Source organism: Lynx canadensis, chromosome C1 (assembly GCF_007474595.2).
Source record: "Lynx canadensis isolate LIC74 chromosome C1, mLynCan4.pri.v2, whole genome shotgun sequence".
Classification (NCBI taxonomy): Eukaryota; Metazoa; Chordata; class Mammalia; order Carnivora; family Felidae; genus Lynx; species Lynx canadensis.
In genome coordinates, this window is record NC_044310.1 from 126849358 (window position 1) to 126863978 (window position 14621).

General features: G+C 37.4%; 1 protein-coding gene across 1 annotated transcript in view; it reads right to left on the reverse strand.

Annotated features, from left to right (window-relative positions):
* Positions 1-14621, reverse strand: part of MCM6 (minichromosome maintenance complex component 6) — a 38986-nt gene that overhangs the window by 12412 nt on the left and 11953 nt on the right. The window contains exons 5-11 of the mRNA XM_030326441.1: positions 13719-13884; positions 13291-13436; positions 12230-12380; positions 8760-8901; positions 4385-4526; positions 2962-3069; positions 1766-1921 (exon numbers count right to left, since the gene is read on the reverse strand). Of these exons, the coding sequence (XP_030182301.1) occupies positions 1766-1921; positions 2962-3069; positions 4385-4526; positions 8760-8901; positions 12230-12380; positions 13291-13436; positions 13719-13884 (1011 nt within the window). The remainder of the gene's footprint in view (positions 1-1765; positions 1922-2961; positions 3070-4384; positions 4527-8759; positions 8902-12229; positions 12381-13290; positions 13437-13718; positions 13885-14621) is intronic.

The following is a 14621-nucleotide window of genomic DNA, read 5'->3' on the forward strand; positions in this document are numbered from 1 at the left end:
TTTGCCCTACTCTAAGAATATTCCTGAAGGAATTGACTGACTTTAATAACAATAGCAGAATTAAGTTTTTAGGGTACCCGGTGTATGCCAGGCACTGTTGCCCTAAGTGTGCCTGGAAGCATTAATTCATGTAACCCTCACAAAAATCTTATTAATTGGTAATATTATCTCCATTTTACAGGTATGTAAATTGAGACCCAGAGAGGTAAAGTGCCTTGTCTGACATCACAGTAAGTAATGGAGCCATGATTTGAACAGTCTAGCTTCAGAGTCCATGCTCTTAGCCACAGTATTATATTGCTGCTTGTGAACAGATAATCATTACAGGATTGTTATTAACATTGAAAAAAAAAAAAACCACTAAAAATATGGAATTTACTCTCATTCAGTACACAAAAAAAGCCAAAGATATATAAAAAAAAAGTTAATAAGTGCATAAAGGGTACATGGGTGTTACATGCACAATTCTATTTCTTAAAACTTCTGTAAGCTTGAAATTATTTCCAATTAAAAAACTTCAAAAACTATTTAATGAACCATTCACAAACACAAATATATGAAAATCAGACACTCCCTGGGAATGCAAGCTGATGCAGCCACTCTGGAAAACAGTATGTAGGTTCCTCAAAAAACTAAAAATAGAACTACCCTACAACCCAGCAATTGCACTACTAGGCATTTATTCAAGGGATACAGGTGTGCTGTTTCGAAGGGACACATGTACCCCCATGTTTATAGCAGCATTATCAACAATAGCCAAAATATGGCAAAAGCCCAAATGTCCATCAATAAATGAATGGATAAAGAAGATGTGGTATATATATACAATGGAGTATTACTTGGCAATCAAAAAGAATGAAATCTTGCGATTTGCAACTACATGGATGGAATTGAAGGGTATAATGCTAAGTGAAATCAGTCAGTCAGGGAAAGACAAAAATCCTATGACTTCACTCATATGAGGACTTTAAGAGACAAAACAGATGAACGTAAGGGAAGGGAAACAAAAATAATATAAAAACAGGGAGGGGGACAAAACAGAAGAGACTCATAAATATGGAGAACAAACTAAGGGTTACTGGAGGGGTTGTGGGAGGGGGGATGGGCTAAAGGGTAAGGGGCACTAAGGAATCTACTCTTCAAATCATTGTTGCACTATATGCTAACTAACTTGGATGTAAATTAAAAAAAAAAAAAATTAAATTAAAAAAAAAAAAAAAAAAAGAAAGAAAATCAGACACTACCAGCTATGAGTGAGGGTAAAGACAGGGAAGGGGGAGGATTGGGTTAGAGAGAGAGAGGGAGAGAGAATCCCAAGCAGGCTCCAAGCTCAGCACAGAGCCTGATGTGGGGCTTGAACTCAGAATCATGAGATCATGACCTGAGCCAAAATCAAGAGTTAGACGCTTAACCAATTGAGCCACCCAGGGCCCCCAGCAAAAAAATTCTAATAAAAATCTTAAAGAGTGTGGCTGGAAGTTAGCTGTCATGTTTTTTTTTATTTCTTGATAATTAAAAAAATAGTAATGAAAACAACAAAACTCCATATTCCTCAACATAATTAAGTGGAACTAACAATTCAAATGACTTTATTTTGATTTGCTCAATAAACCTGTTGCCCAGCCCTGTAGCATTCTGAAAGAAATGAAAGTCAGTGCAAATAAATGCACCAGCTGTTCAGAAGTACATGCTGCAGCCTAGTCTCCTTCAATTACTCAAACTGGAAATAACAAAGGAAGCCCACAGTGACACTTCACACGGTTACCTCATTACATTCATCCACAAGTATAAAGAAGAGATCAAATCGGGACATGATGGGAGCTGACAAATTTATATTTTGTTTCAACGATTTTGATCTGTCATAGTGTCCACTGATTGGGTTCGCTGCTGCCAAAATGGATGTCCTGGCATTCAGAGTAGCCTGACCACAAAAGAAATCATTGTCACAGGTTTAAAAAGACATTTGGAATGGCTAAGAAACATAGGACAAATGCTCAATCTTACTCATAATAAACTGAACGCAAACCAAAATACCTTAAGTAAGACATCATTTTGTACCTACTGAATCATCAAAATTAAAGTCTGATAATGTACAGCAAACAGGCACTCCCACATAAGGTGGTGGTATGACATACACACACTTTAAAGCCAGTAATTTCTTGTTAGGAATTTATCTTGCAGTTAGGTACAGGAAGATGTGTGTTCAAGGATATTTACTACAATATGGCTTGTAATCAAAGGCTGAAAATGACCAAATGTCACTCTATAGAAGGCTAATGAGCCAAAATGAGGAACAAAGACTTGAAAACCATGTGGTAATAAAAACACTAAAATGGATCTAATATATGCTGGCATAGAAAGATTGCCAAAATACAATTATGAAGTTAAATGAGCAAGGAAGTAAACTGTAAGTATTATGCTTATTTATGTATGAAAAATTCCTGAAAGAGCTTAACTTCAATATATACTCTGAATATTTACTGGTGATAGGAGTTGCAGGGGAAGATTTCGTCTTTTAATTTATATTTTACTGTAGCGCTTTAATTTTCCTTACCTACTTGGATGCATTACTTTTATTTACAAAGTTTAGTTTCTCTCTAATGTTGGTTACAATATTATGCTTATTATTTTCTTTTAAATAATCTATTGAGTTTGATTATTTTTGTTACAACTGGAAGCATGCACTGTCAAAGAAAACAGAAGCTTTGTGGAAAATTTGAGGAGTAAAATGCTAAAAATTTCATCAGTACTTCCTCTACTTTCTGTGATAGTAAAACATTTTCAAAGTACCCTAAAAAGGCGCCTATAATTTGGATTAATAATCCTCAGGGCTATGTGTCCCATTTCAACAACCAGCATTTCATGTTGAATAATGCATTTTATTCTAGTGAACATCTCTAGGACTACACTAATATTTAAGGCTAAGGCATGATGCAGCAGAACAGAGGTGGACACACATACCTTCACTCCTGCTTTAGTGATGGAGATGGTCTGCTGTTCCATAGCTTCGTGAATAGCAACTTGATCCCGCACATCCATCTTATCAAATTCATCAATACAACATACACCCTTGTAACCAAACAAATCTAGCATAAGAAACTGCCTTTGAGATGTCTTGAAATGGCAAGTATAAATTTAAGTTTGTTACCAGAAACCTTTCCATTCTCTAAACAACTCTAAGATAGGTAAGTAAGCAACTTTTTTTAAACAAAATTTTTAAAACATGAGCAGGGAGAGGAGCAAAGGGAGAGAGAGAGAATCTTAAGCAGGCTCCATGCTCAGCACAGAGTCTGAAGAGGGGCTCAATCCCCTGACCCTGGGATCATGACTTGACCCGAAGTCAAGAGTTGGACACTCAACTGAATGAGTCACCCAGGTGCCCCAGTAAGTAAGCAATCTTAATTTCCTCTCCTAGAGTAGGATAGTTCAACAGATTACAGAGTTAGAAGGAATCATATACTTTGACCCATTTTAAACTATGAGCAAGATTAAAAACAGTTACTGGGGTGCCTGGGAAGCTCAGTTGGTTGAGTGTCCAAGTCTTGATTTTGGCGTAGGTCATGATCTCCCGTTTTTTTAAGCTCGAGCCCCACACTGGGCTCCACACTATTAGGATTCTCTCTTTCTCCCTCTCTGCCCCTCCTCAACTCGTGTTTTTTTCCTCTCTCTCAATAAATAAATTTAAAAAAACAAAACAAAAAACCCCTACAGTTACTTATTGCATTTTTATTCAACACCAAAATCTTGTGTAAACCTCTAGGTCAAATATTCTGGGTCCCCTCAGCATTGATTTTAGGCTGAGGAAATGAAGGGTAAAGCTGCAATTACAAATGTGTATCTACACCTTATATGCCTTCACAGATCTAACAGATCTATGTCAAATACATGTAAAAGGCAACAAACATACTCATAGAGATGTCACTGTCTGGAAAGGAAAAAATGCTGGGAATTACTAATCACAGCAAACACACATGCTCAGGGCAGGCAATACATTCTAGAGAAGCTCAGAAAGTGATTAATGAGGAAAAGATCAATGAAATTCTAGATTAATAAAACTGATTTACTAAAAATGGCTTTTTAAAAGTTTATTTTGAGAGAGCCCATGCATGTGAGGGGAGGGGCAGAGAGAGAGAAAGGGAGAAGAGAATCCCAAGCAGGCTCCACACTGTCAGCCCAGAGCCCAATGCAGGGCTTGATCCCACAAACTGTGAGATAATGATGTGAGCTGAAATCAAGAGTTGGACCCTCAACCGACTGAGCCACCCAGGCACCCTAAAAATAGCTTTTTTAAAGGCTATTTTTTTAATAGAAACTTACAGGCATTTAATGATAGGGTAGGGGCTATTCTGATTTCTTTATATCCAAAAGTATAAAATGTCCTTACATTATCGGCCAGCATCAAAGCTCCAGCTTCAATGACAAATTCATGAGATTCTTCATCTCTCACAACAGCTGCTGTTAAGCCAGCAGCACTGGATGCTTTGCCACTGGTGTAGACAGCTCTGGGGCTGAACTCCTCCACATGCCTGTTCAAGGTTATCATATTCATTAATACATACTACAAAGCATCCTTTCTAGAAATGTCACCTGACAGGGTTTATGTCAATCAAGAATTTATTATTTCTTAACATTTGAGAAAGACATTAGCATAAACAATTCATAAAAACATATATCACAGACTAAACAGAACGCCTTATCTCCTTTGGCCTTTTTAATCAATTTAAATCCATTCCTATCAAATTGGAAAATGAAGTTCATACATGACAAAAACACCATTTTAAAGGAAGCCTTTAATAATGAACAGTAAACATTTTGGCAACAATGATCTATTCAAAGGCTCTGCACTTAAGAAACAAAAAAAGACAAAACTAGATGTGAGACTTATTCCAAAAATGCAAGGCTGGTTTAATACCTAAAATCAGTAACATGCCATGTCAACAGAATAAAGAACTATCTTGACAGAAGCAGAAAAAGCATGTGACAAAATCTAATACCCTTTCATTATAAAAACTCAACAAACTAGAAATAGAAGAGAATTTCCCACAACTTAAAAAGGGTATCTCTGAAAACCCACAGCTAACATCATACTTGGTCAAAGGTGAATGCTTTCTCTCTAAAATCTAGAACAAGACACAGATGTTCACTCCTGCCATATCTATTCAACATTATACTGAAAGGTCTAGCCAGGGCAACTGGGAAAGAAAAAAGGGCACCTAGATTTAAAAGGAAGAACAACTACCACTATTTGCAGATAACATGAGCTTGTAGATACAAAATCCTAGGGAATCCACTAAAACAGAATGAGTTCTTGCAAGGCTGAAAGATAAGAGATCAACAGTCTCTTGTATTTCTATACACTTATAGTGAACAACCCAAAAATGAAAATAAGAAAATAGTTTTCCATTTACGATAGCATCAAAAAGAATAAAATACTTATGAACAAACTTAACAAGAGAAGCACAAGCTTATACCATGAAAACTAAAAAACACTGTTCAAAAAAATTAAAACCTAAATAAATGGAAAGACATCCGATGTTTATGGATGAGAAGACTTAATATTGTTATAAAGATAATTTACCTCAAATTGATCTACAGTTTAATGCAATCTCTATTAATGTCACAACTAGCTTCTTTGTAGAAACTCACAAAGCTGATCCTAAAATTCTTGATCCTAAAACTCAAGGCACCCAGAATAGCCAAAACAATCTGAAAAAGAACAATTAGTTGGAGGATTCACACTTCTTGATTTTTATTATTTATTTATTTTTGAGAGAGAGAGAGAGAGAGAGAGAGAGAGAGAGAGAGAGAACGAACACGTGCATGTGAGCAAGGGAGAGGGGCAGAGGGAGAGAGGGAGAATCTCAAGCAGGTTCTTCATTGAGCATGGAGCTCCAACGTGGGGCTCGATACCATGACTCTGAGATCATAACCTGAGTCAAAATCAAGAGTTGGAGACTCAAATGACTGAGACAGCCAGGCAGCCCTCATACTTCCTGATTTTATTTTTTTTAATGTTTATTTTTACTTTTATTTTTGAGAGAGAGAGAGAGAGAGAGAGAGAGAGAGAGAGAGAGAGAGAATGCATGTGAGCAGGGGAGGGGCAAAGAAGGGGTTGGGGGGGCAGAACAGAGGATCTGAAACAGGCTTTGTGCTGACAGCACAGAACTCACAAACCTGTGAGATCATGCCCTGAGGTGAAGTTGGACACTTAACTGACTGAGCCACTCAGGCACCCCACACTTTCTGATTTTAGAACTTACTACAAAACTACAGTAGTCAAGATAGTGTGGTATTGGCCTAAAGAGAGACATAGAGATTATGAAATATAATTGTGAGTCTAGAAATAAACCCTCATATTTATAGTCAACTGATTTTCAACAAGGGTCCCAAAACATTTCAATAAGGCATAAGAATAGTCTTGGCGTTCAAATACCTGGATATCCACATGCAAAAGAATAAAGTTGAACCCCTGTCTCACACTATGTACAAAAACTAACTCAAAATGGATCAAGGACCTAAATTTTCAGAACTAAAATTATCTCCAAGAATTGCAAGCAGGGACTTGAACAGTTAGTTGCACATCAATGTTCATAGCAGCATTATTCACAATAGCCCAAAGGTGGAAACAACAAAAGGTGATAAATACATCAATAAATTATTATTATTCAGTCTTAAAAAGGAAGGAAATTCTAAGACATTCTACAACATGGGTGACCCCTGAATATTATGCTCAGTGAAATAAACCAGTCACAAAAGGACAAATACTGTATGATTCCATGTATATGAGGGACCTAGAATAATCAAATTTAGAGACAGAAAGTAGAATGATGGGGTGCCTGGGTGGCTCAGCTGGTTGAGTGACTCAATTTTAGCTCAGGTCATGATCTCATGGTTCGTGGGTTTGAGTCCCACATCAGGCTTTGTGCTGACATCGAGGATCCCGTTTGGGATTCTTGCTCTTTTTTCTCTGCCCCTCCCCCACTTGCATGCACACACGTGCGCATGCCCTCTCTCTCTCTCTCAATAAATAAACAAACTTAAAAAAAAATGGTGGGTTGCTAGGGGCTGGGAAAGGGGGTAAATGTGGAATTACTGTTCAATGCAAACAGATTTTCAGTTTGGGAGATGAAAGAGTTCTACAGATGGATGGTAGTGATGACTGCACAACTTGAATGTACTTAATGCCACTGAAATGTACAAGTAAAAATGTTTAAGAATGGCCAATGTGATGCACATTTTGCAATAAAAAAAGGCGAAAACTTACATATAGCAGCATTGGCTTATAAAAGCCAAAGTAGAAACAATCCAAATGCCCATTAACTGATAAACAGATAATTAAATGTGGTACATACATATGATAGAACATTAGGCAATAAAAGGAAATTAAGTATTGGCATGCTCCAACATGGCTAAACCTTGAAAACATTATGCTAGGCAGAAGCAGCCAGTCACAATGAATCACACAGTATATGATTCCATTTACAGGAAATGTCCAGATAGAGACACTAAAGCAGATTAGTGATTGCCTATGCCTAGGGAGGAGAATGAAGACTGACTGCTAGTGGATATAAGATTTCTTTCTGGGTAATGAAAATGTTGTAAACTTAGTTTAGTAATGGTCATACAACTCTGTGAATATACTAAAATCACTGAATTGTACAATTTAAAAGGGCAAATTTTATGATATGGAAATTATATTGCAATAAAGATACTAAAAAAACCCACTAGATATAAAGTCTATTTCTGTCTAAGATAATCATGTATAATACAATTCTGTTACCAGCAGCAACATTGTAGCACATCTTTTTATGGTGGTGGAGAGGAGATACGAGCAGAGGAAATGAAAAGAATCCCTTTTAACATAAGACTATTATTTTCAAATCTAGAGCCTAGTCCTTGATACACATGAAGAAAATACTTAGTTATAAAATCCCAAACTAAAAATGGTCTATGTTCTAGACAAATTACTGAAATAAATAAAGGAAAAGCAGCTTGATAACAGTATGAAGAGCACATGCTTTGCAGTCACATACATCCAAGTTCTAATACTCATGGCTCAGAAGTCACTTGTTAGCTATGAGAAGTTGGGTGATTTATTAAGTTTCAGAGAACTTCTGTTTGCCTCCCTGAAAAAAGAGGATAATAGCACATGCCTGTCTGGGTGCTGCTAGGATAAGAGAATGCATATACATATATGCAGCACCAAGAACACACCAGGTGTTTCAAAACTGGTTTGGTATTATTTTGACCTCTAAGTTTCTTAAAAGTTTGAAAGTAAGCAAGTATTTGCTATAGCTTCTAAAAATAAGCAAAAATTGCTAAAGCAGTACACATGCTGATACGGTTAGCATAACGTGTCTATCCTTGTTGCACTGCTATTGGAAAGCGTGTCCTATTTAAGAACCTTAAAGATGTTTGTATTCTTAGTCTCAACAATCCTATGTCTAGGGATTTTCACAAAGGAAACAAACAAAATAAAAAATTTATATAAATCATGATGTTCATGGTATTAATATCCATAATTGTTAAATGAAGCAAACTAGGAAAATAATTTTCTAAGTTGCAGTACACCAACAATAGAGAACTGTGAAAATAAAGAAACATGGAAAAATATTCACAGTAAATTAAAAATACGTAAGCTGTGATTTATAACCGTGAAAATACATATTCATGTATCTAAAGACTTAGAATTAAAAGAATTCTAAATAGAATTAAAATTACAGGCAATTTTTCCCTATTCTAAATAGGCAAACACTTACTTGAGAAACTGGCTCTTAGCTGTACTTGGGTCACCAACAATGCAAACATTTATGTCCCCTCGAAGGGAGGTTCCTTCCCCTGTTGTCTTTGGAACACCACCAAAGAGCATCAGGAGGACACCCCGTTTTACTTCATCGTTGCCTAAAACAAAAACACAAGGTATTTTTCAACATGAGATTAAACAATTTCATAACAAATTACAGGTTTACCAACCGAAAGAGCAGAAAAGAGCTGAAGTAAAGCCTAAGATGAACTAAAAATATTATGGCTTCTAACCTTGGTTCTTTTTTTTTTTTTAAATTTTTTTTTCAACGTTTATTTATTTTTGGGACAGAGAGAGACAGAGCATGAACGGGGGAGGGGCAGAGAGAGAGGGAGACACAGAATCGGAAACAGGCTCCAGGCTCTGAGCCATCAGCCCAGAGCCTGATGCGGGGCTCGAACTCCCGGACCGCGAGATCGTGACCTGGCTGAAGTCGGACGCTTAACCGACTGCGCCACCCAGGCGCCCCGGTTCTTGCTTTATGAATTCAAAGCCACCTAACCACTGTCCAATGTCTCTGTACCAAAGATGTCACAGATGCTTATGCCCGCCACCATCCCAAGAGCCCTTGTTTGTTTGCAAGTCCTACTTCCTACAGTCTTTCCTGATGTAGTACTTCTCAAATAACTCTCTCCATAAACTATGTCCACCACAGCACACTGCACTTGCTAGATCTTGCCCCTTACCCATTTAGCCCATCCCACAGTAACCCTCTGTTTGTTCTCCATATTTAAGAGTCTCTTCTGTTTTGTCCCCCTCCCTGTTTTTATATTATTTTTGCTTCCCTTCCCTTATGTTCATTTGTTTTGTCTCTTCAAGTCCTCATATGAGTGAAATCATGATTTTTGTCTTTCTCTAATTTCACTTAGCATAATACCCTCCAGTTCCATCCACATAGTTGCAAATGGCAAGATTTCATTCTTTTTGATTGCCGAGTAATACTCCATTGTATATACATATACACTACATCTTCTTTATCCATTCATCCATCGACGGACATTTGGGCTCTTTCCATACTTTGGCTATTGTCGATAGTGCTGCTATAAACATGGGAGTGCATGTGTCCCTTCGAAACAGCACACCTGTATCCCTTGGATGAATACAATACCTAGTAGTGCAATTGCTGGGTCACTGCACTTGCTAGATCTTTCTAATGGCAGGTCTTGCTATTCTATCAAGAGTTTGAGGAAATGGTCCATGATTTACTTCTTTTGTATCACCAACACTGAACAGTGCTGAATATAAATACATGCTAACTGGACTGCTATGGATGAGATAAGATGCTGAATGTGATTTATGGCCACTTCTACAAGGCATTTATGACTCCAATATAAGAAGGAAATGTATAGTAAAAAACCTGGATCTTCAGAAAAGTGCTTCAGAAAAATGGGTTAAAAGACCCATTTTTTGTGTGCTAATTATTACGACTTTTTGTGAATTCTATCAACAAAGTGCTGGCACATTTACACAAACCCTTTAAAGGCAGAAAAAATCCATTCCACAAATAAAACTCTGACTTATGGTCTATGAAACAAGTGTGTTAGGAGGTGTTGTGGCTTTTAAATAGTCCACAAATTCTTTGATGCTTCTCATTTGAAAATGGAGCTTACTTCTCCTTTCCTTAGGAGTGGCTGGACTTAATAACTTGTTTCTAGAAAAATAGCATATAGTGAAGTGAAGGTGTGCAACTTCTGATACTAGGTCCCGAAAAGCATTTTTCTGTTTTAAATGTTTATTTATTTTTGAGAGAGAGACAGAGACAGGCAGAGAAGGACACAAAGAATCTGAACCAGGGCTCGAACTCATGAACCGCAAGATCATGACCTGAGCCAAAGTCAGACGTTCAATTGACTGAGCTGTCCAGGCGCCCCCAGAGAAGCATCCTACTTCCTCCCTGCTTTGCCCTCGATGCACACTCTGGAAGAAGCCAGCTGTTGCGTGGTGAGAACAAACAGCCCCGTGGAAGAGATTCATTTGGCAAGGAATTATAGTTTCCAGTTAACAACTAGCACTAACAGGTAAGACCTTCTAAGTGGATCTTTCAGTCAAGTTTTCAGATGACTACAGCCCTAGCTGATGTCTTAGCTGTATCCTTAGGAAAGACTGAGCCAGAAACACTCAACCAGAACCACCTAACTGACCCATAGACTATATGAGATACTGTTTCTTTTTTGAAGCCACTAACTTTTGGGGTAATTTGTAATGCAAAAATAGATTAACTTCTGGGGGGGGGGGGGGGGAGCTAAATAGAAATTTTGACACCTACTCAATTAAGGGAGGACATTCTAAAATCCATAGAGGATTATTAACATAGAGGGTATCAGTTCAATTTCATTGGTCAAATATTTAGATAGAAAAAAAAAAAGGTTACTTTTAAATAGTTAAAAATATATACCTAAGACAAATACCCATAATCTTTTATCAGTTCCTGCCCTAACTCCAATTCAGTATGAAAGGATGGAAAAAACATGGGTAAAGCACGAAGCTTAAAAATTAGTCATATCCTGGGATGCCTGGGTGGCTCAGTCAGTTAAGCAGCCGACTTTGGCTCAGGTCATGATCTCACAGTTTGTGAGTTCAAGCTCTGCATCGGGTTCTGTGCTGGCAGCTCAGAGCCTAGAGCCACTTCAGATTCTCTGTCTCCCTCTCTCTCTCCCCTACTCGACTCTGTGTCTCTGTCTCTCAAAAATAAACATTAAAAACAAAAATTTTTTTAATTTAGTCATATCTTTCAACATATAAAGGGAATTAAATGATGGTGAGCAATTAACAACCAAGAGCCAAAAAAACACAAAGAAACCACCAAAGGTACAGACATAGTACATGTAACCAAGAAACATCATGAAATCTCCTCAAAAATTAAACAAACAAAAATCAGGATATTAATCTAGTATTTTGGAATATACTTAAGTACATTTCTGCCCTAAAGCCAGAAAAAGGAGCCTAAGTGACCTTTTATTCTTTTTTAAAAATCATGCTAAAACATACATACACAAAATTTACCATTCCAATAATTTTTTAAGTGTGTAATTCAGTGGAATGAAGTACACCCACTATGTTTTATAACCACCACCCTTATCCATTTCTAGAACTTGTCATCATCCCCAACAGAAACTTTATCCATGACACACTAACTCCCCAATATCCTCCCCCAACAGGTAACCTCTTTGTGTCTTTATGAACTTGCCTATTCTAGGCACCTCATTTTAAGTGGAATCATTTGTCCTTTTGTAGATGACATTTTAATATCCCTTGTAAGTCTACCAAAAAAACCTTTTGATCTGATTTATGTGCTGTAAGAAATCACTTATTGCTGTTTTTAAAAAAAATTTAAATTCCAGTAGAGTTAAACATACAGTAGTTATTGCTGCTTTTTAATCATCATTTTGATTTCAAGTTTATGTGACAAATGGAAGGCACTCTTACCATGAATAGTAGGGAACAGGCTGGTACAGAGATTGTGGTACAGATTTTTATCCTGACTCATTTCAAACACTTTCTCCCACTCCTTCACTGTCATTTGGTTCTTAATGCTCTCAGCCGTCTGTTCCTCATCTCGGAGCTCTTTTCCTCCAAACTGAGAGGTGGAGAAAGGAAAAATACTTGCATGGAAACAGTCAAAGTAAAGTGAAAGAGCTTCACTACAAACAAAAAATAGCCTGGGAGGTCAACTTCAGGATCTGTTGACTATAAAGGTTTGCAGAAAAAATCTCCATATTATTAAGGCCTAAGTTAATCAAGATATTGAAGAGTTTGTCATTTGTCCAATGAATTACAAACAAAAAAGCTACCACTGTTTTGTATTGTTATCTAAATGAATCGGAATGCTCATAAGATAAGCCGTAATAAAATGTTAATCACTGATATGAAGATGAAAATGAAGTAAGAGAGTATTATATTCACCCCTCTTGCAATGCTGTACTAGTTTCCAAACTTTTTCTCACTGTTTTCCCACTCAGGACATAGAATCAAGTTCTACAGAACTATAATACCAGGAATCCACACAAAGAGCAAGTTAAAACAAAATTATCCCATAGGTAATTCATATCAATGCTCTTAAAGCACAGAGCTCTTAAACATGAAAACAAAAAGACTTTTCCTCAAGATCAGAAAGACATGAAAAAATCTGGTTTTAAAACTAAAGAATCATGGGGTGCCTGGGTGGCTCAGTGGGTTAAGTGTCTGACTCTTGATTTTGGCACAGGACATGATCTCACGGTTCATGGGTTTGAGCCCTGAGTCGGGCTCCACACTGACCATGCAGAACCTGCTTGGGATTCTCTCTCTCTGCTCCTCCCCAGTTCATGTGTGTGCATGCATGTGTGTGTTCTCTCTCAAGAGAAATAAATTTAATAAATAAATAAAACTAAAAAACCAAACCATCCTGCTCCCCTTTAACAGTGATTAGATAATTCAGTAGTTTCAGAAGCCTATACTGTGGCAGCCCCAGGGGAGGTCTTTCTCAATCTTGCCATTTTAAGACTCACCCTTGGGTTGGTGGGTGCAACACAGCAGGCAAGAAAGACCAGCCTGTATGAAAGGTCCCTAACACCAAGAGCCCGGAGTCCTCGAATGCCTTCCGTTTCATATCCATCAACACCACTTACACGGGAATTAGTTTCAGCGCGTGCTCCTGAAAGAATGAATGATAGTTTGTTTTACAGCTCAAATACCAAAAGTGCTGAGCATCAAAATTGCTTAAAAAAACAAAACCTATAAATCCAAAGATTTCATTTAGGCTTTGAAATTTTTCAGAGCAGTGCTTTTTGTAGCAAAATTAATTTGTCTCTATTCTTATACTTCCTTGCTCACCCTCTGATTGGTAGCCAAAAATAAGAAAACAAAGATTCGAGAAGCTAAATGTTCTGCAGTTTAGGTAATGAGAACTGTTAAATGTGAGCTAAAGATTACTGACCTGGTATGCTAAGCTTAGAGACATCAGGCACAACAATCAATGTCCCTGTAAAGTCACACTTGTCACCAGCTTGAGCTGACTCCACAGCTTCAGCTCTCAAGATCACTTCTAAACTTCGGGGGATACTCCCTCGAGGAAGCTCAGCTTGGGTCTCTTGAATACGAACCTATAACAAAACAAATAAATGGCTAAGAATGAGAAGAGATTATCTTTCAAATGTCATATAATCTAAATTAATGCCACAAATATTGACAAATATTGATGTATTCCAAACTCTCACCATTTGCAGACTTTTGACATTTGCCAAAATTCATCTTAAAAATTCTCTACCCTGGGGGAGAGAGGAAAATGGGTGATGGGCACTTGTTGGGATGAGCACTGGGTGTTGTATGTAGATGAACCACGGGAATCTACCCCAAAAACCAAGAGCACATTTTACACACTGTATGTTAGCCAATTTGACAATAAACTATATTAAAAAAAAAACAAAACTCTATCCTGCAACTCCAATCTGAAGCAGGCTTCAGGCGGGTTCTGCCCCTAACGCGGGGCTCAAACTCACAAACCTCGAGATCATGACCTGAGCCTAAGTCAGATACTTAACCAACTGAGCCACCCAGGTGCTCCTAAAAACTTCACTTTTAGTACACTTATCATGATGAGCTCAGTAATATGTGTTACTGCTCAATCACTATATTGTATACCTCAAACTAATATCACACTGTATGTTAAATATACTGAAATTAAAATAATAAAAAAATTAAAAAATAAAAACTTCACTTTTACTCTCATTAAAAAAATTTTTCCAGGGGGTGCCTGGGTGGCTCAGTCGGTAAGCATCCGACTCTTGATTTCAGCTCAGGTCACGATCTCACGGTTTGTGAGTTCGAGCCCCACATTGGG